A 22390-nucleotide genomic window follows, 5' to 3' on the forward strand; every position below is an offset into this window, starting at 1 on the left:
TTTCGGTACCCATCCCTATTAATAACCTCATTATTGGCTACAATATAGACATATTAATACCCACTTAAAAATGTATTGATTACATTGACTGATCCCGTTTGAACTTTTTGCATACATGGTTGTTGATGCGAGTAGAAAACAGTCACGGTTATTATTTTTTACATCATTTAGTCAATATTTATTTTCTTAACCACATACAATAAATAAATTAAACAACAATAGTTAAAATACTGATGTACAAAGAATTCATAATTTAAAGATGTAACTTCACAATGGCTTGTCAAAGGCAGTCGAGTTTCCCACCTTAGATCTAAGACCAGCATCAAACTGTTACACTGTGCAATTAAGAACACAAAGGCCCCGTACACACTCGGGTTGTTTAACTGCTGTACAACGTATTCCATACAATGGTTGTGATACAAATCATATTTGTGTGATCAAATCAAATACAGCAGATGTAGACCTTACAGTGAAATGCTTACTTTACAAGCCCTTAACCAACAATGCAGTTATAAGAAAAATACCGAAAATAAATAAAAGTAACAAATAATTTAAGAGCAGCAGTAAAATAACAATAGCGAAGCTATATACAGGGAATACTGGTAAAGCGAGGCTCCATACAGGAGAAACCGGTACAGGGAGGCTACATACAGGGGATACCGATACAGGGAGGCTACATACAGGAGAAGCCGGTACAGGGAGGCTATACACAGGATATACCGGTACAGGGAAGCTACATACAGGGGGCACAAACATGTTTAGGCAAACCATTCTGTGGTGTCTCCACAATGCTTGTGTAATGATATTTTATAACATTTTTGAAAATCTCTTTGTTGTATCACAACCATTGTGCCAAATTTGTTGTTGTGTAACTTAAGTGTGCACGGGGCCAGAGAAACACACACATCCACAAGATAACAATATGGATCTTAGTTTAACTTAGTAATGTTGCAATTCATTAAACCTGCTAAACTGAGGACATTGTGTGTGTGTGCGTGTGTGGCTCAGGCGTGTGTCACAGGCTGGGAGGTCATGGTGTGGAGGGACAGCAGGGGCTGGAACAGCTTAGACTGAGGAGAGTGCACTGTAGACAAGGAGAGCGAGAGATCAGAAAGAGAGTTAATTAGATGAGACTAGTAACCAGGGCTTTGCCATGGCATACATCCCTGACAGGAGAGAGAGAGAGAGGAGATTAGAATGAAATGCTCAAATAATAACATTATAATAATGTTATAGGACACTACACAGGGCTCTGGTCTTATAGGAAACACAGGGCTCTGGTCTTATAGAACACTACACAGGGCTCTTCTCTTATAGGACACTACACAGGGCTCTGGTCTTATAGGAAACACAGGGCTCTGGTCTTATAGAACACTACACAGGGCTCTTCTCTTATAGGACACTACACAGGGCTCTGGTCTTATAGGACACTACACGGGGCTCTGGTCTTATAGGACACACAGGGATCTGGTCTTATAGGACACACAGGGCTCTGGTCTTATAGGACACTACACAGGGCTCTGGTCTTATAGGACACACGGGGCTCTGGTCTTATAGGACACACAGGGATCTGGTCTTATAGAATACTACACAGGGCTCTTCTCTTATAGGACACTACACAGGGCTCTGGTCTTATAGGACACTACACAGGGCTCTGGTCTTATAGGACACTACACAGGGCTCTGGTCTTATAGGACACTACACAGGGCTCTGGTCTTATAGGACACTACACAGGGCTCTGGTCTTATAGGACACTACACAGGGCTCTTCTCTTATAGGACACTACACAGGGCTCTGGTCTTATAGGACACTACACAGGGCTCTGGTCTTATAGGACACTACACAGGGCTCTTCTCTTATAGGACACTACACAGGGCTCTGGTCTTATAGGACACTACACAGGGCTCTGGTCTTATAGGACACTACACAGGGCTCTTCTCTTATAGGACACTACACAGGGCTCTGGTCTTATAGGACACTACACAGGGCTCTGGTCCTATAGGACACACAGGGCTCTGGTCTTATAGGACACTACACAGGGCTCTGGTCTTATAGAATACTACACAGGGCTCTTCTCTTATAGGACACTACACAGGGCTCTGGTCTTATAGGACACTACACAGGGCTCTGGTCTTATAGGACACTACACAGGGCTCTGGTCTTATAGGACACACGGGGCTCTGGTCTTATAGGACACACAGGGATCTGGTCCCATAGGACACTACACAGGGCTCTGGTCCTATAGGACACTACACAGGGCTCTGGTTTTATAGGACACACAGGGCTCTGGTCTTATAGGACACACAGGGCTCTGGTCTTATAGGACACACAGGGCTCTGGTCTTATAGGACACACAGGACTCTGGTCTTATATGACACACAGGGCTCTTCTCTTATAGGAAACACAGGGCTCTGGTCTTATAGGACACTACACAGGGTTTTTGTCTTATAGGACACTACACAGGACTCTGGTCTTATAGGAAAAACATGGCTCTAGTCTTATAGGAAACACAGGGCTCTGGTCTTATAGGAAACACAGGGCTCTGGTCTTATAGGACACACAGGGCTCTGGTCTTATAGGAAACACAGGGCTCTGGTCTTATAGGACACACTACACAGGACTCTGGTCTTATAGGAAAAACATGGCTCTAGTCTTATAGGAAACACAGGGCTCTAGTCTTATAGGAAACACAGGGCTCTGGTCTTATAGGACACACATGGCTCTGGTCTGACAGGACACACTACACAGGACTCTGGTCTTATATGACACACAGGGCTCTAGTCTTATAGGAAACACAGGGCTCTGGTCTTATAGGAAACTACACAGGGCTTTGGTCTTATAGAGCATTACCTAAGGCTCTGCCCCCAACCCCCCTTAAGCACCACCTTCACCCAATCTTGATGTGTCCAAATAACCAGTGAGGGAAAACCAAAGCACTGGAGCTTCTGTTGCTCATTAGTCATAGCATCCCACAGTCTTTTGACATACATACATACATACGTTACAATAACATTTCTGTTACGCAGTCTGTCCACAAGTGATGGCTGTTCCTAGAACTCTGAACCAGGGTAGGCAACTAAATTCAGCCATGGGATGATTTGTAGTCGGAGCGGACGGTTGGGGGGGGGGGGGGGTCGGATTATAATTACAATCATTTGTAAACTGCAAATTGACCACAGCTAAGTGATTGTCTTTTTTGACCCCCTCCCGCCCAGTGGGCCGTCTTACTGCTGTGTACTGTCTCTATATGTCTCTGGTACAGCCTGTGTGCGTCCCGAATGGCTCCCTGTTTACTTTACAGTGCACTGCTTTTGACCAGGGAATAGGGTGCCATTTTGGGATGTATCCTTTCTATTCACTTACCATCTATGTAGGAGTGCAGAGAAGTGAGCATGGATCCCTCTGGGGTGCTGTAGGTTGTGTCCTGCCGCTCTTCTGGGGCTGGGGTGGGCTGGGAGTGGCAGCCGGGCTGCAGGGAGGACAACGGCGTGGCTGAGGAGTGGTTGGGGCTCACATGCTTCTTATGGCGTGCTCTGCAGTTCTGGAACCAAACCTGGATAGGATGTAGAAAGTGCCATGTTTTTAGTACCAGCATTCAATAGTGACACACTTATATTGATGTGTGTTTATTAAAGAGCCAATCGGATTCAAACAGCAACGAAGTGGTCACCTAATAACTCGTTTTGGTGAGCAGATGTACCAATCCCAGATTGCTGTTTTAGAGGAAATGTCAGAAAAACCAAGTGGGTGTTTTTACAGTTTTCTTTTTTTTTCAATTATTTTCAACACAACAAATCCTCAAAACGTTTACAAATGTACTGTAGAAATGCAGTCATATCCTATCCTGTTTGTGAGGCATGCGTTGACTAAAACTGTATGAATATCTAACCCAGGGATGGGTAACTTTGATGGGGGTTGGGGAAACAGTGGTTCTCGGGTCTGCTTACCCATGTAAGCAAAAATGTTTTGCTCCTCTTGACAGCAGAAAGAGAAAATTGAAGTTTGAGAGTTAATTTCCTGCAATTCTACACATTTTGCCATGGGGCGTAAAGAAAATGTTGCAGTTTTAAAGACAAGTTTGCTGCAATTCTACACATTACAACAACAACAAAACAACGGGTCGCCAAAAAGACCATCTCTGATCTAACCTGTATGACTCTCCTACTCAGGCCTGTCTGCTCTGCCAGCTTCTGTAGGGTCTGGGCATTCGGGTTGTTGTCCTGGGCAAACTGGGCCTGCATCACCTGGAGGGGACATAAAGTCACGGAGCTCAATCACAGGTCAATCACATGAGGTCAGACATATGTTAATCACTTGCCCTGAACCCCTTGGCTGGGAACAGTCAGACATAATTGACAAGGCTTGGTGACATCTGCAGGGGCTGGATTTAAGCTACCAGGAATGATTAAAAAATGAACAAACCTGTGGCATTAATTCATAAGGAACCAAATTATGAACCTTGGTATTCAGCTTTATCGCAACGCTATTGACCTGGGGATGGTCTCCCGGGTACGTTTGGTGGATTATTGATACTCACCTGTAATTGGTCAGCGGTGAAGCTGGTGCGCGCTCTCTTCGACGGCCTGGGCTGATTCACTTGCTGTTCTGTTGGCATCGTCCCCTCTAGGTTCATACCACTTTCTGAAATGAGATGATTGCTCTTCTTAATTAATGAGCTCATAGTCATGCTACTCGTCATGCAAGCCGTAGACATTCGTAGACACAAGGCACAGACGTCAATTCACGTTGGTTCAACATAATTTCACTGAAATGAGGTGGAAACAACATTGATTCAAGCAGTGTGTGCCCGGTGGGATTATTATGCCATCTATGCATTGAATGGCTTCTCATCTGTGAAATGGGAAGTTACTTTTGTTCCATATCAAAGACTGTTACAGATCCCTTTTTGGCCCGACAGTCTAGGGGGGATGGTAATGAGACCCGTAACATAACTCATGCAAATTATAATAGTGACAAAGCAAAAGTGTGAACGAAATAACCAGGACAACTGAAATCTACCGTTAAACTCAAGGTGTATTTGAAAACACACGGTAATGGGGGGCGCAGGAAAAGGGGCTGAGCTGGACCCAAGGAAAGAAACAATAAGTATCCAAAAAAAAACTAAGCTAGACTAGCCTACTTTAACAACAGCTAACTAACTAACCAAAAATACAGTGGGTGGTCCCCCAGTTCGAACTAGTGTATTTAACAAAGTCTACCTACGGGTAGTGTATGAACGGTTGGCAGCTGCTTCTCTAACCCTGAACTTGGCAAAGTGCGAGTTTGGGAAGGCTACTGTTACCTATCTCGGTAAAGAGGTTGGCCATGGACAGGTGCGCCCTGTTGATGCCAAGGTCTTGGCTATAACTGCATTCCCTGCACCTACCACCAGTCGAGAGCTACACCGCTTTTTAGGGATGGTTGGCTACTACAGTAGCTTCTGTAAAAATTTCTCTGCGGTAGTTGCTCCATTGACCGATTTGCTTAGTCCGGCTAGATCATTTGTGTGGTCCCCTGATTGTAAGAGAGCTTTTGAATCTGCGAAAGCACTCTTATGTTGTACCCCTGTACTTGCTGCTCCGGATTTTGAACAACCATTCAAGCTTGAGGTAGATGCTAGTGCCAGAGGGGCTGGTGCTGTTCTACTGCAGCAGGACAAGAGTGGAGTGGATCATCCTGTTTGTTATTTTTCCCGTAAATTTAATAAATGTCAAACAAATTATGCAACACTAGAACAAGAAGCTCTTGCTTTGTTGTTGGCTCTGCAATACTTTGAAGTATATATTGGTTTCAGTGCCCTACCAGTGATAGTATATACTGATCAGAACCCCTTAGTGTTTCTCCACAGGATGTACAACCCGAACCAGCGCCTTATGCGTTTGGCGCTTATTGTTCAGAATTATAATTTGGAGATCCGCCACAAAAAGGGTTCTGAAAATGTGTTTGCGGATGCTTTGTCTCGTGTGTAATGATTGTTGCATGTTTTGCAAGGTTGTTGCTTTGTTGTGGTTGTGAGTATTCATGAATACTGTGGTCGCAATCCCCCCTAGGGTTGCTCTTTTAAGGGTGGGAGTGTTACGGATACCAGTATCCTGTGTGTGTGTGTATCCTGTGTTCTTTTCTCTCCTTCTCCCCTCACAGGTGAAAATCATCACTCCCCAATCAGTCAACAATCAATCATCAATCAGAAGACACACCTCCTCCTGTTTCCTACCCAATCACAGTTCCTTTCCCTTGGTTTAAAAACCCTGTCAGTTGTTTGCTCTAGAGCTCAATCTCTCTGTAAATGCCATGTCTGTAGGGCTCTGTCTTTCACTCTCTCGTTGTGTATTAACCTCTCTTTTGTTTGAGCACCTCCATAGCACTTTGTCATCACCTGTGAGTATTGTTTTGGTTATGGTGTTTGTGTTTGATTGCTGGTGGGAAAAGGGGAAACCAAGACAAGTCGCCCATGGGCATACACTACCCGTAGGTAGACTTTGTTAAATACACTAGTTAGAACTGGACGGACCACCCACTGTATTTTTGGGTAGTTAGCTGTTGTTAAAGTAGGCTAGTCTAGCTTAGGTTTTTTTTTTTTTTTCCTTGGGTCCAGCTCAGCCCCTTTTCCTGCCCCCCCCCCCCCCCCCCATTACCGTGTGTTTTCAAATAAACCTTGAGTGACGGTAGATTTCAGTTGTCCTGGTTATTTCATTCACACTTTTGCTTTGTCACTATTATAATTTGCATGAGTTATGTTACGGTCTCATTACCACCCCCCTAGACTGTTGGGCCAAAAAGGGATCTGTAACAGAGACAATAGGCTGTATTCTTTGGTATCAATTTACATAACTGAATTATTATCAAATGTCAAGGGGCTTTGTCTAAAGGTTTATGCATTTTACAGTATAGTAAAAGTATTCATAGAGCCTTCAGAAAGTATAAACACCCCTTGACTTTAACACATGTTGTTGTGTTACGGTCTGAATTTAAAATGGATTAAATGTAGATGTTTTGTCACTGGCCTATACACAGTACTCTGTAATGTCAAAGTGGAATTGTGTTTTTTAAATTATTATTTATTATTCAACCACAAAGACCAGGGAGATTTTGGAATGGCACGCAAAGAAGGGCACATATAGGTAGAAAGCAAACATTTAATATCCATTTGAGTTATTAATTACAATTTTGATGGGTTACCAATACCCCCAGTCAATACAAAGATGCAAGCGTCCTTCCTCACTCATTAGCCGGAGAGGAAGGAAACTGCTCATGGGATGTCAGCATGAAACCAATGGTGACTTTAAAACAGCTACAGAGTTTAATGGCTGTGATGGGAGAACTGAGGATGGATCAACAACATTGTAGTTACTCCACAATAGTAACTTAATTGACAGAGGGAAAAGAAGGAAGCCAGTATACAGTAGAATACAAATATTCCAAAAGACGTATTCTGTTTGCAGCAAGACACAAGTAATACTGCAATACCAAAAACATCTTGATGTGCTCAGATGACTGTTAGCATGTTTTAACCACTCCTATAAAAAATGGTAGATTAACAAGGTCTGATTTCATTATTACTCAAACAGGCCCTTACACTTCAGTGGTGTGATGCAAATATTATATTAAAATGCAGAGCATTAAAAAGATATTGTCGACTATTATTCATCCTACTCAGACAGGTCTTTTTTATATGGACGATAGATTGGCGATAATATACGACAAGTACTGGAAACAAAACATTATGAAAAATCTGGGAAACCATGCCTGGTATTCATAGCTCACTTGCCTGGAAAATGATTAAATATTAAAGTACCTCTGAATGAAGTCTTTAGTGATACACAGGTTGTCCTTATAAAAACAAGTATAGTCTTTGAAATTGATATCATAAATATGACTGGTGGAGTTGTCACACATGCAGCTAACAAAAACATGGAAATGTCTGCTCTACCCAAAATTACAACAGCTCTGCATATTTTCCTGCGAAGAGACAGATCATATGTAATTTGTATTGGTACTGTCCATATTTATAGAAGCTTGTTTTTGGTTGCAGGTTCAGGAATGGCTGAGGAATGGCACCATTTACTTGGAGCTAACTCTGTAAATAGCACTGCTGGGTGATTTGAAAAGTCATAGTCAATCAATTACTAATATAATACTTTTAACATTTTTTGCTATCTTTAATTTACCATCTGTAGGAACTATGACAATAGAAAGGTTCAGAACTTTTGTGAAACATCACAGCACAGTTGAAAAATAAATTGCAAATAGAAATCAAAACTGGGAGGGGTTGAGGGGAGCTCAAGGGTGGGACTTAAAACAAGATGTCTAATGTCAAATTTTCTGTGTCCGTAAAATATAACTTCAGAACTTTTGTGAAACAGCATAGTTAGAAATATATAGCAAATAGGTAGGGGTAGGGTTCGAGGAAATGTGTGTGTGTGTGTATGTGTATATATATATATATATATATATTTTACATACAGTTTGAAGTCAGGTGTTTACATACACTTAGGTTGGAGTCATTAAAACTCGTTTTTCAACCACTCCACAAATTTCTTGTTAACAAACTATAGTTTTGGCAAGTCAGTAATTTTTCCAACAATTGTTTAGACAGATTATTTCATGTATCACAATTCCAATAGGTCAGAAGTTTACATAAGACTAAATTGATTGTGCCTTTAAACAGCTTGGAAAATTCCAGAAAATGATGTCATGGCTTTAGAAGCTTCTGATAGGCTAATTGACATCATTTGAGTCAATTGGAGGTGTACTTGTGTATGTATTTAAAGGGCCTACCTTCAAACTCAGGGCCTTTTTGCTTGACATCATGAGAAAATAAAAAATAAATCAGCCAAAACCTCAGAAAAAAAGTCTGGATCATCCCTGGGAGCAATTTCCAAACGCCTGAAGGTAACACGTTCATCTGTACAAACTATAGTACGCAAGTATAAACTCCATGGGACCACGCAACCAGCATGGTGCTTAGGAAGGAGACACGTTCTGTCTCCTAGAGATGAATGTACTTTGGTCTGAAAAGTGCAAATCAATCCCAGAACAACAGCAAAGGACCTTGTGAAGATGCTGGAAGAAACCGGTACAAAAGTGTCTATATCCACAGTAAAGAGTTCTATATCAACATAACCTGAAAGGCCACTCCGCAAGGAAGAAGCCACTGCTCCAAAACCACCATAAAAAAGCCAGACTGCGGTTTGCAAATGCACATGGGGACAAAGATCATAGTTTTTGGAGAAATGTCCTCTGGTCTGATGAAACAAAAATAGAACTGTTTGGCCATAATGACCATTGTTATGTTTGGAGGAAAAGGGGGAGGCTTGCAAGCCGACGCCACCATCCCAACCGTGAAGCACGGGGGTGGCAGCATGTTGTGGGGGTGCTTTGCTGCAGGAGGGACTGGTGCACTTCACAGAATAGATGGCATCATGAGGGTGGAAAAGTATGTGGATATATTAAAGCAACATCTCAAGACATCAGTTAGGATGTTAAAGCTTTGTCGCAAATTGGTCTTCCAAATGGACAATGACCTCAAGCATACTTCCAAAGTTGTGGCAAAATGGCTTAAGGACAACAAAGTCAAGGTATTGGAGTGGCCATCACAAAGCCCTGACCTCAAACCTATAGAAAATTTGTAGGCAGAACTGAAAAAGCGTGTGCGAGCAATGAGGCCTACAAACCTGACTCGGTTACACCAGCTCTGTCAGGAGGAATGGGCCAAAATTCACCCAACTTATTGTGGGAAGCTTGTGGAAGGCTACCCTAAACGTTTGACCCAATTTCTTTACTTATCTATTTTTCACCTAATACTTTTTTAAAACTGTTGGTTAGAGGCTGTGATGAAGCATTTCACTGTAAGGTTGTATTCGGCGCACGTGACAAATAAACTTTGATTTGATTCGATATACAGTGGGAACCAAAGATCTCCAATTTGGACTCCAGACCAAAGGACAAATTTCCACCTGTCTCATGTCCATTGCTCGTGTTTCTTGGCCCAAGCAAGTCTTCTTCTTATTGGTGTCCTTTAGTTGTGGTTTATTTACAGCCATTCAATCATGAAGGCCTGATTTCTTGCAGTCTCCACTGAACAGTTGATGTTTAGATGTGTCTGTTACGTGAACTTTGAAGGTTGGTAACTCTGACGAACTTATCCTCTGCAACAGAGATAATTCTGGGTCTTCCATTCCTGTCGTGGTCCTCATGAGAGCCAGTTTCATCATAGCACTTGATGGTTTTTGCGACTGCACTTGAAGAAAGTTCTTGAAATGTTCCGTATTGACTGATATTCATGTAATGATTGAAATGCATTCCAGGTGACTACCTCATAAAGCTGGTTGAGAGAATGGCAATAGTGTGCAAAGCTGTCATCAAGGGAAAGAGTGGTTATTTGAAGAATCTCAAATATAAAATATATTTGTTTAATACTTTTTGGTTACTACATGATTCCTTATGTGTTATTTCAGAGTGATGTCCTCACTATTATTCTACAGTGTAGAAAATAGTAAAAATAAAGAAAAACCCTTGAATGAGTAGGTGTTCTAAAACTTTGGACAGGTAGTGTATGTAAATAAGATATTTCATTTTCACTAAATTTGCAAACACTATGTTTTCACTTTGTCATTATGATGTTTTATGTTCAGATGGGTGAGAAATAACATATATTCAATACATTTTGATTTCAGGCTGTAACACAACAAAATGTGGAATAAGTCAAGGGGTATGAATACGTTCTGAAGGCACTGTATCTCATATGATCACTTTGACCAGAAAATATTAATCAAAGATGTCATTGTTTTTTTTCTCAGTGGTTTCCAGAACATTTTAACAAACATAAGCCAATAAGCAGAGTTAACATTTTAGTTGCTTCTGGCGCAGTAGTTCTCCAGACATCACAAGAAGCATTGATTTAATTCAGGAACAGGTGCAAATATTATACATTTAAGAAACACCTTCAATATCTATTGTGTTACTTATTTAGGCTCCACTTGACCTATGTTGATAATAAATCATAATTCGTTTAGGTTATTAATTTATCAATATTGCTGCAGATTATGAGTTTATAGATTTATTGTCTATCATCATTCAGCTCCCTATATCAACAAGTTGTGAATTTGTGTCACTCCACTGCAAAATGCTCACCTTTCTCCAGGGCACATTTCAGGTTGTCCAGCATACAGTCGTAATGTACACGACACAGCACCTTCTCCTCCACCAGGGAAAACTCTTCCCCCGTGGACAACTGCCTCTTACAGGAGAAACAGGCGAAACACGCCAGGTGGTATACGTTGCCCTTCGCCCGGCGGACCCAGTCGGTAGAGTATATATTTCGGCCGCAGCACGCGCACCATGTTCCATACCTTCTGCAATAAATACAGGTTTTAAAAGTCAGGTAAATAACTGCCCTGTTGGTTAGATGGTTAGATGGCGGTTGAATATTGGAATTACGTGTTACAAATAAATATTAGGATAAACACTGAAGGATGTGCACATGTAGGCTATATACATAAATGGCAAAAATGTTATTTAAAAATCACTTTTGATTTGATTTAATATTGAAAAACAATCTGGAATACCTAAAGTAGTCCAATTTGCAGAAGACCTCTTTGTCTTTGATGTAACAACTTGTATGACTGTCAAGCGATGTTTGACACATGCTACAGGAGAGACAACACACATGCCAGCACAAGTCGTTAACCTGTGAAAAAAAACATGATAATGAAATAACATAATATTCGGACATTATTTAGTAGAAATGCAAACGCAAAAACATATTGTTGTAGTTAGTCTACTAAAACGTATACAAAAAGCACAAGATATGCACGAAATGAGCACCCCAACTAAATTTGAAATGTTGCGACAAGATGAAACCACATATTTTACCTTCAGCAAGTATTTATCCACAATTTCTTCACTGCAACTTGCACAAACAGTTCTACCCAACAGAGGCGGATATACCATCTCTCGCAGCGACGGGGAGGATGAGCCGAGGAAGCATACATCTTCATCCAATACTCCAACTGGTTTTCCCTGAATAGAACAATATACCGCGGTTAGGATGCATATGTGTGCCGATTTCTTTAGCCTTTATAGCCTACATGTGCGCAACGAACACTTTGGCGCACATTACGCATTTGTGCCAATATAGTTGCGCGGAAATGAGATATCAGGTTATCCGGTTCATTCCAATTAAAACCTTTTAGCAAAAGGCCTATTTTAGAGTTGTTGACCGGAACATGCGGTTAAAACAAAACAAACAAATCTCTCCATATAATGTAAAAATAATTATCTCATGTTAGTAGCCTTAATGGTGAATTTCTAATAAATATTATATTTGGTTAGTTTTCTAATTATTCATTAGATTATATTATGAAATGTTACCATTCATTTCTCTCCTGCCCTCACTGCACCTGCTGATAACCTCTGCGTCGCTTCTGCAATCTTCACATAAGACGACAAGCTATACATGGCATGGGAGGAACAAGGGTTTTTGGTCTGTCAAACTTAAACTCAGCCACTTCAGAAACCTTCAAAACTATATCCCATAACTACCATCCTCTTTACCTTTCACCATGACAACCCCGGCGATTACCAAAATGACATTTAAAAGGGAAGTATTGTCATTAGTTACAAAAGCAGGCGACACTTGAGGTAATAGTTATCCAATGTGCAGTATGCTCTTGATATTTGCACTTGGGGGTTCTGAACTGCTAAGCACAATGGTTGACTCCCTAACATAAATTCCTCATGTCAATCAAAACCAGTATGTCAATCAGAACACAAACGTTTGCCCAGGGCAAGCTAAAGGTGAAGAGGTCGTATTAACTATTTGAGTCTTAATTGCTGAATATTTAGGAAGTGAAAACACTGAACTTGCTCCTATATAAGTCTGCCAATATAATATTGATAGGCATAATTGGTAAAGTAACTTCAAGCAATTGAAATTCAACCCCTTTGTCAAAATTTTGAGCCCTTTTTTCATAATAAACTATAGGTATATGTGTTTCATAATAAACTTATAGGTTTATTACGAAACACATATACCTATATCTATAGATGTTTCATAATAACCCTATAGCTATATCTTTTTTTAATAATCCTACAGCTATATATATATATTTTAAAACCCTACAGCTATATAGGTTTCCTAATAAACCTATAGCTATATATGTTTCCTAATAAACCTATATCTGTTTCATAATAAACCTATAGCTAAATATGTTTAATAATAAACGTACAGCTATATATGTTTAATAATAATCCTATAGCTTTGCAAGCTGCCCTGAAATGATGGCACAATTCTTGTTCGGGGAAAGCAGCATAATCTTTGACACACTTCATCTCTCTTTGAAGTAGACCTATAAAAAAGTGGAACTTACCCCATTTTTAGACATCAACATAGATCCGTTTTCATTCTCACATTGTAACATTCCAGTTTATTTTCACTTTTTCAGTGCATCTCAATTATGACTGTGAATAAATGCGAAAAGCAACCCCAAATAGTAACTTCTTGACAGTTGAAAACGCTCAATAGCCTATCCCTTTTAAGAGATGTTTAACGAGTGTGATAAGATAATTCCTTTTGTCTCCAACTCCTAGTTACTTCTGGCTGTAGGGCGGAACATAATTTGTATTTTCCTGTGTGCTTTGGCAGCTCCTCCCTGATATATTCACCTATAGCTATAGACCTGTAATTGTTTTTGAGTATTTGATATCTGTAAAGGCATTTAAATGAATTCCGAAATGTTTATTTAAATTAAATCCCTTTCGATTAAAAAAAATAAATGGGAAATGGCACAGAACATTTTGAACATAGCTGCAGGCCAGTCAATAGGCGTATTTGATTTTATAGCACGGGCATTTGACAATACAACATTTATTCAAATTAAGATGACTATATTTTGCCATTGGTAATGATAGGCTGGCTGTGTAGTATCTAAATATAATATTTTTTTTACTAAAAAGACGCACCAAAATATCACCTTTTGTCCGAGCCTGTATCATGTTTTTAACAAATGTTTCATGACAAAATCTCACAAGATATTGGAATAGTAATTCTGCACAAAGCTTGCTACGATTGTTGAAGGGTTTTTCGTATAGTCAATTGTCATTCTACAATCAAAATTCTGCGTATAGCTTAAGCTACCATCACATGTTGATGCAATCAAAAATTTCCCCATAAAACATGTGCCTCTCAAACTGACCTCTAAAGCATTCTGCAGATTATCTTTCTTTTATTCTGAAGTTGGAAGGTTCATCTTTCCGTTTTAAGTCATTGGCATATATAACCTTCGGTGAAACAAATGTTTCATGTTCAACTATGACCTATCCAGCTATATGGCAGAATACACTACATGATCAAAAGTTTGTGGACACCTGCTCGTGGACATATAATTCCAAAACCATTTCTCTATGGACCTCGCTTTGTGCACAGGGCATTGTCATCCTGAAACAGTAAAGGGCCTTCACCGAACTGTTGCCACAAAGTTGGAAGCACAGAATCGTCTAGAACGCATTTTCACTGCTCCAGAGTCAAATGGTGGAAAACTCTACACCATTCCAGCCAATGGTGATCTTAGGCTTGTGTGCGGCTACTCGGCCATGGAAACCCATTTAGGAAGCTCACAACGAACAGTTCTTGTGCTGACACTGCTTCCAAAGGCAGTTTGAAACTAGGTAGTGAGTGTTGCAACTGATCACAGATGATCTTTACGCGCTTCAACACTTGGCGGTCACGTTCTGTGAGTTGTGTGGCCTACCACTTCACGGCTGAGCCATTGTTGCTCCTAGATGTTTCCACTTCACAATAACATTCCTTACATTTGATTGGTGCAGCTATAGCGGGTGAGAAATTTGACGAACTGACTTGCTGGAAAGGTGTGTCGTGTCTTTACTATCATTAAATTGAAGACATAGTTTTATCAAAGATTCTCTGTAATTAGTATTATGCGATCAACTGATTAATCATGTAACTGTAATTAACTAGGAAGTCGGGGCACAAAGGAAAAATATGCAGATTACAAGGTTATAATTTCCCAATATAACCTTTCAGATATTTTCATATCTGATCAATAGTCTTCTGATTAATTAATTATTTACTTTGCCTCACGTTAGTCTCATTCCAAACATCATAAATTGTTGGTTATCTGCACGAACCCAGTCTTCACTATGAGTCATCCATGCATCAATTGGCTTAAATATTCATCAAAATTCTCGCTGTAAGTCATTTTCCAAGTTCCAACGAATGTAAAGTAAGTATTCCATCTTAGAATCAATTAGGCTTCCCAAAAATAATATGGTCAAAATTATATAACACGTGTCAAAGTCAAGTCGGCGTTACTCTGGACCCTGATCTCTCTTTTGAAGAACATATCAAGACCATTTCAAGGACAGCTTTTTTCCACCTACGTAACATTGCAAAAATCAGAAACTTTCTGTCCAAAAATGATGCAGAAAAATTCATCCATGCTTTTGTCACTTCTAGGTTAGACTACTGCAATGCTCTACTTTCCGGCTACCCGGATAAAGCACTAAATAAATTTCAGTTAGTGCTAAATACGGCTGCTAGAATCCTGACTAGAACCAAAAAATTTGATCATATTACTCCAGTGCTAGCCTCCCTACACTGGCTTCCTGTCAAAGCAAGGGCTGATTTCAAGGTTTTACTGCTAACCTACAAAGCATTACATGGGCTTGCTCCTACCTATCTCTCTGATTTGGTTCTGCCGTACATACCTACACGTACGCTACGGTCACAAGACGCAGGCCTCCTAATTGTCCCTAGAATTTCTAAGCAAACAGCTGGAGGCAGGGCTTTCTCCTATAGAGCTCCATTTTTATGGAACGGTCTGCCTACCCATGTCAGAGACGCAAACTCGGTCTCAACCTTTAAGTCTTTACTGAAGACTCATCTCTTCAGTGGGTCATATGATTGAGTGTAGTCTGGCCCAGGAGTGGGAAGGTGAACGGAAAGGCTCTGGAGCAACGAACCGCCCTTGCTATCTCTGCCTGGCCAGTTCCCCTCTTTCCACTGGGATTCTCTGCCTCTAACCCTATTACAGGGGCTGAGTCACTGGCTTACTGGGGCTCTCTCATGCCATCCCTGGAAGGGGTGCGTCACCTGAGTGGGTTGATTCACTGATGTGGTCATCCTGTCTGGGTTGGCTCCCCCCCTTGGGTTGTGCCATGGCGGAGATCTTTGTGGGCTATACTCAGCCTTGTCTCAGGATGGTAAGTTGGTGGTTGAAGATATCCCTCTAGTGGTGTGGGGGCTGTGCTTTGGCAAAGTGGGTGGGGTTATATCCTTCCTGTTTGGACCTGTCCTGGGGTGTCCTCGGATGGGGCCACAGTGTCTCCTGACCCCTCCTGTCTCAGCCTCCAGTATTTATGCTGCAGTAGTTTATGTGTCGGGGGGCTGGGTCAGTTGGTTATATCTGTAGTACTTCTCCTGTCCAATTCGGTGTCCTGTGTGAATCTAAGTGTACGTTCTCTAATTCTCTCCTTCTCTTTCTCTCTCTCGGAGGACCTGAACCCTAGGACCATGCCCCAGGACTACCTGACATGATGACTCCTTGCTGTCCCCAGTCCACTTGGCCGTGCTGCTGCTCCAGTTTCAACTGTTCTGCCTTATTATTATTATTCGACCATGCTGGTCATTTATGAACATTTGAACATCTTGGCCATGTTCTGTTATAATCTCCACCCGGCACAGCCAGAAGAGGACTGGCCACCCCACATATGCTCTCTCTAATTCTCTTTCTTTCTTTCTCTCGGAGGACCTGAGCCCTAGGACCATGCCCCAGGATTACCTGACATGATTACTCCTTGCTGTCCCCAGTCCACCTGGCCGTGCTGCTGCTCCAGTTTCAACTGTTCTGCCTTATTATTGTTCGACCATGCTGGTCATTTATGAACATTTGAACATCTTGGCCATGTTCTGTTATAATCTCCACCCGGCACAGCCAGAAGAGGACTGGCCACCCCACATAGCCTGGTTCCTCTCTAGGTTTCTTCCTAGGGGGTTTTTTCCTAACCACCGTGCTTCTACACCTGCATTGCTTGCTGTTTGGGGTTTTAGGCTGGGTTTCTGTACAGCACTTTGAGATATCAGCTGATGTACGAAGTGCTATATAAATAAATTTGATTTGATTTAAATAATTTATTTATTACTAAATAATTCACAGAAATGCATAAACAAACAGTAAATATGGTTACAAGAAATGATAGGAGAATGTGCCCTAGTGGGCTAAATCAGCATGGCAGCTTGTTAGACAAAAGGGGAAGTGGGGGTCAACTAAGAAGTTATATTATAACAATTGAAATATTAATCCTCTTCACATGAACACTCACTCATTCGGGAACAATTGCAATTAATATATATATTTACGCTCAGCGTGTCGTCTTGATCGCAGTTGAAAAGTTTGTTTCTTTTGTAGAATTGTCCATCTCTCTCCCTCTCTCTCCCGGTTGTGGTTAGTGTGGATTTTTCAGAGTGACATTCCTTAATTCGTTATAGAATGGATGTTTTGGCGGTTGTTGTTCTTCGCGTTCAATGATACCGAATTCCTAGCTGCAGACTAGTAATTAATATCGGCGCAGGTCCTAATCCAGGCACTTGTCATCTCCCGTCTGGATTACTGCAACTCGCTGTTGGCTGGGCTCCCTGCCTGTGCCATTAAACCCCTACAACTCATCCAGAACGCCGCAGCCCGTCTGGTGTTCAACCTTCCCAAGTTCTCTCACGTCACCCCGCTCCTCCGCTCTCTCCACTGGCTTCCAGTTGAAGCTCGCATCCGCTACAAGACCATGGTGCTTGCCTACGGAGCTGTGAGGGGAACGGCACCGCAGTACCTCCAGGCTCTGATCAGGCCCTACACCCAAACAAGGGCACTGCGTTCATCCACCTCTGGCCTGCTCGCCTCCCTACCACTGAGGAAGTACAGTTCCCGCTCAGCCCAGTCAAAACTGTTCGCTGCTCTGGCCCCCAATGGTGGAACAAACTCCCTCACGACGCCAGGACAGCGGAGTCAATCACCACCTTCCGGAGACACCTGAAACCCCACCTCTTCAAGGAATACCTAGGATAGGATAAGTAATCCTTCTCCCCCCCCTTAAATGATTTAGATGCACTATTGTAAAGTGGCTGTTCCACTGGATGTCAGAAGGTGAATTCACCAATTTGTAAGTCGCTCTGGATAAGAGCGTCTGCTAAATGACTTAAATGTAAATGTAAATGTATCACTTGTTCTTATTCTGTCGGTATCGATAGTCTAAGAGTTTAACCACGTGGTATGGTTAAAAGATTCAGCAATGGTCTGCAACCTTCGTCCTCTCCTAATGTAGAAAAACACGGTCTGGTGATAATTTCTCAAAGTTGGGTTTTATTCGGAATTGCAGAAAGGGCTCTCCCAGGATTCTTGACCCTAACTGGGCTCAGGGGCGGTCCTCTGATTTAGTTCAAATCAAGAGGGAATTGGAATTTCCTTCATTAAGCAGTCCAAAATCATATTACACAATTTTACAAACCATATCATACTCACTCATTCATCTTCTACAACAATTAGATGTAAACTTCATATCTGAGGCTATTACATAAACAGCATTATGGTAATGTGGCCACACCGTCTCCCATTAGCTTCCCCAAGTTGTAACAAACGGACCAGTTCGTAGCTGGAATCTTCACCAATCTTTTATGCTTTCTCCGGAACATGAAATTTCTTCATACCTCAAGTTCTGTGAGGTGGAAGAAATTCATTTGTTCTTTATGAAAATTTACTCTCTCTTATACTGTGTGGCCATGAGGCAGGTCTTCTCAGGAATTTACGACCTCTCTCTGACCACAGCAGCCTAGTTGAAGGAGGGAGGGGGAGGCAGGAAGAGGGGGATGGGCATGATGTACCCAAAGAGGGCATCTTTCTGAGCTCTTGAGCCTAAATCAGAATACTAATGATCAACATATCCATCTCAACAGCAGTGCATATGGAAAGTATTCAGACATCTTCACTTTTTCCACGTTTTGTTATGTTACAGCCTTATTCTAAAATGGAAGAAATTATTTGTTTAAATTAAAACATTAGACAGCATTGTGTCGAGGCACAGATCTGGGGAAGATTACCAAAAAATGTTTGCAGCATTGAAGGTCCCCAAAAACACAGTGGCCTCAATCACTCTTCAATGGAAGAAGTTAGGAACCACCAAGACTCTTCCTAGAGCTGGCCACACGGCCAAACTGAGCAACCAGGGAGAGGGGCCTTGGTCAGAGTTCCTATGTGGAGATGGGAAAATCTTCCAGAAGGACAACCATCTAAGCAGCACTCCACCAATCAGGCCTTTAAGGTAGAGTGGCCATTCAGTAGCCTCTCCTGTTTGCCAAAAGGCACCAAAATGACCTTCAGAAACAAGATTCTCCGGTCTGATGAAACCAAGATTGAATTCTATGGCCTGAATGCCAAGCGTCACGTCTGAAGGAAACTAGACACCGCTCATAGCCTGGCCAATGCCATCCCTACAGTGAAGCATGGTGATGGCAGCATACACACCTGCTGTCTTCAACCAGGATCTCAGTGATTACTGCCTCATTGCCTGCGTATCTAATGGGTCTGCGATCAAACGACCACCCCTCATCACTGTCAAATGCTCCCTAAAACACTTAAGTGAGCAGGCCTTTCTAATCGACCTGGCCCGAGTATCCTGGAAGGATATTGACCTCATTCCGTCAGTGCAGGATGCATGGTCACTCTAAAGTTTCTAAAACTGTTTGAATGATGTCTGTGAGTATAACAGAACTCATTTGGCAGGCAAATTCCTGAGGAGAAATCAAAACAGGAAGTGAGAAATCTGAGCTTTGTATGTATTCACCACAGTTCCCAATGAAATCCCGTTGAGATATTAATGATGTTGCACTTTCTAGGGGTTCCACTAGATGTCAACCATCTATAGAAATTTGAATGAGATTTCTACTGTGTTGTGGGAGTGAATGAGAGCATAATCTATCAGGTGTCTGGTAGTCAGTCATTTTCTGATCACACTTATTCCTCATGGTTTCCACTTGCGTTCCATTGCTCATGAAGACACAAAGGAATACTCCGGTTGGAACTTTATTGAAGCTATATGTTAAAAACATCCTAATGATTGATTCTGTACTTAGTTTGAAATGTTTCTTCGACCTGTTTTGTCCAACGTAATGCTGACCAGAATTAGCGTTTGGATATGTATACCAAACGTGCTAACAAAAGAAGATATTTGGACATAAATAACAGACATTATCGAACAAAACAAACATTTATTGTGGACCTGGGATTCCTGGAGTGCTTTCTGATGTAGATCATCAAAGGTAAGGGAATATGTATCATATAACTTCTTGTTTATGTTGACGCCAACATGGTGGCTAATGTGACTAATTCTTCTGAGCGCCGTCTCAGATTATTGCATGGTTTGCTTATTCCATAAAGTTTTTTTGAAATCAGACACAGCGGTTGCATTAAGGAGAGGTTTATCTCTAATTCCATGTGTATAACTTGCATTATCATCTACATTTATGATGAGTATTTATGTTGAATGATTTGGTTATGCAAAATCACTGGATGTTTTTGGAACTAGTGAACGTAACGTGCCAATGTAAACTCATATTTTGATAAATATGAACTTTATCAAACAACACATACATGTATTGTGCAACATTAAGTCCTATGAGTGTCACCTGATGAAGATGATCAAAGGTTAGTGATTCATTTTATCTCTATTTGTGGTTTTTGTGACTCTGGCTGGAAAATCTTTGGCTGGAATAATGGCTGTGTTTTTCTGTGGCTATGTGGTGACCTAATATAATCGTCTGTGGTGCTTTTGCTGTAAAGCATATTTGAAATCGGACACTGTGGTGGGATTAACAACAAGATTAGCTTTAAAATGGTATGAGATACATGTATGTTTGAGGAATTTTAATTATGAGATTTTTATGTTTGAAATTGGCGCTGCTTCTTGTGGTGCAGTACATCCGCGACGCCAACCATGACACAGGGCTCAAGTAACTTGTTGGCTACTGAAGATAGTAGTCTTCAGACGTCTGGACAGAATTCGTTGCGCTCAGCTGCTGTCCATGTTTTCGGTGGGTGTGTTCCTCCACTGTAAGATGGCTTTCCACGGGTCGTTGCTGTCATGCAAGGCCTTGGGTAACAGGTTTTTATCAGGGGTCATTGCTGTCATGCAAGGCCTTGGGTAACAGGTTCTTTGCAGTCATGACAGGTCATTCTGTCTTGCCATTTGCCTTTGGGTGCCTTGGAGAGGAGATCACATGGTCAAACTCCCATTCTAAGTTGAAAAGCTTGAACTCTGTGACCGTCTCTGCAGTCAGGAAGCAGTTAAATTTCTCAAAAGTCTAAGTAGTGAGAAAGATGAGAGGATAGTCCTCTGTGGCTGAATAAGTCCATGTTGACGATTTGCCAGGCCCTTGTGGGCAGTTCATGTGACATAATGGTTTACTTTTGCTGTTCATTAGCATAATCTTGCATGTGGTACAGCTGCTAACAACGTTTTTAATTTCTCCCTCCGTGTTTGGCCAGTATAATGTTTTGCATGCCTGGCGGTAACATGTGTCACCTCCAACGTGACTGGAGAGGGTTTAAGCATCTCTGGATATATTGATTTGGGGATAATGACCTTTTGAAGAAGATGCCATTTTGCATGCTGATCTCATCTCGAAAGGTCCAGTATTCTCTCACTGTGAAAGGTGTCTCCTCTTTCAGGTACGGCCAACCTGTGAGAACAATGAACTTCAGTGACTGTAGGTGTCCGTCCTTGTCAGTGTGTTACCTAATCTGGGCTAGGCGGTGATCTGTGATGTTCAAGTAGTCTGCCTGATTGATCTGATGAACATTTTGTTGTTCTTGCTGCCATGAACAGATGTTGTCGCTGATAGGCAGTACCATTGCCTGTACATTGTGCTGTTACCCTGCTCAGTGTGTCGCTGATGTACATCTCTGGTCCCAGCTTGTAGACAACCTTCAGGATTAAGTTTTGCAGTCAGGAGCATGCTTTGAAGCCTCTTGGGTGCGTTGAGGAGAGGTTTACTGAATATAGCACTGAGCGGTATGTGATCAGTTTCAGCAATGACCAGCTCTAAACCGTATAAGTAGTGATGGAAGTGCTGGTAGGAGCAAATGATGCTGAGGCGCTCTTTCTCAATTTGTGAATAGTTTTGTTTGATAGGGGTGAGTGTTCTCGAGTCCAACGCAATGGGCTCGCCTTCCTGCACAAGGCAGAAAAGTCCACTTTGGCTGGAGTCGCTCTGGATTGTGACAGGCTTCGTAACATCATAGTAGCGCAACACTGGCATGGATGAAACCACAGATTTCATCTACTGCACAACGGCCTCTTGTTTGGGTAGGCAGTGCCATGGTGTGTC

At 41.7% G+C, this 22390-nt stretch overlaps 1 protein-coding gene across 4 annotated transcripts; it reads right to left on the minus strand.

The window, feature by feature from the left end:
• Positions 1–943: 943 nt before the first annotated feature.
• Positions 944–13692, minus strand: LOC135524731 (LIM/homeobox protein Lhx8-like). 4 transcript variants are annotated; one of them, XM_064952509.1, is made up of 10 exons: positions 13371–13692; positions 12373–12451; positions 11875–12021; positions 11568–11689; positions 11134–11354; positions 4538–4641; positions 4149–4244; positions 3948–3974; positions 3364–3553; positions 944–1084 (listed from the first exon to the last, which is right to left on the minus strand). In XM_064952509.1, the coding sequence occupies exons 2-10, from the start codon at positions 12373–12375 to the stop codon at positions 1005–1007; spliced, it is 990 nt and encodes a 329-aa protein (XP_064808581.1). In that variant the 5' UTR covers positions 12376–12451; positions 13371–13692; the 3' UTR covers positions 944–1004. The 4 variants fall into 4 exon arrangements, with proteins under 4 accessions (XP_064808581.1, XP_064808578.1, XP_064808580.1 ...); XM_064952506.1 differs by lacking the exon at positions 12373–12451; XM_064952508.1 differs by lacking the exons at positions 3948–3974; positions 12373–12451 and having other exon boundaries at positions 3364–3541.
• Positions 13693–22390: the final 8698 nt, after the last annotated feature.

The sequence above is a fragment of the Oncorhynchus masou genome, chromosome 31 (genome assembly GCF_036934945.1).
Source record: "Oncorhynchus masou masou isolate Uvic2021 chromosome 31, UVic_Omas_1.1, whole genome shotgun sequence".
In the NCBI taxonomy this organism is placed as follows: Eukaryota; Metazoa; Chordata; class Actinopteri; order Salmoniformes; family Salmonidae; genus Oncorhynchus; species Oncorhynchus masou.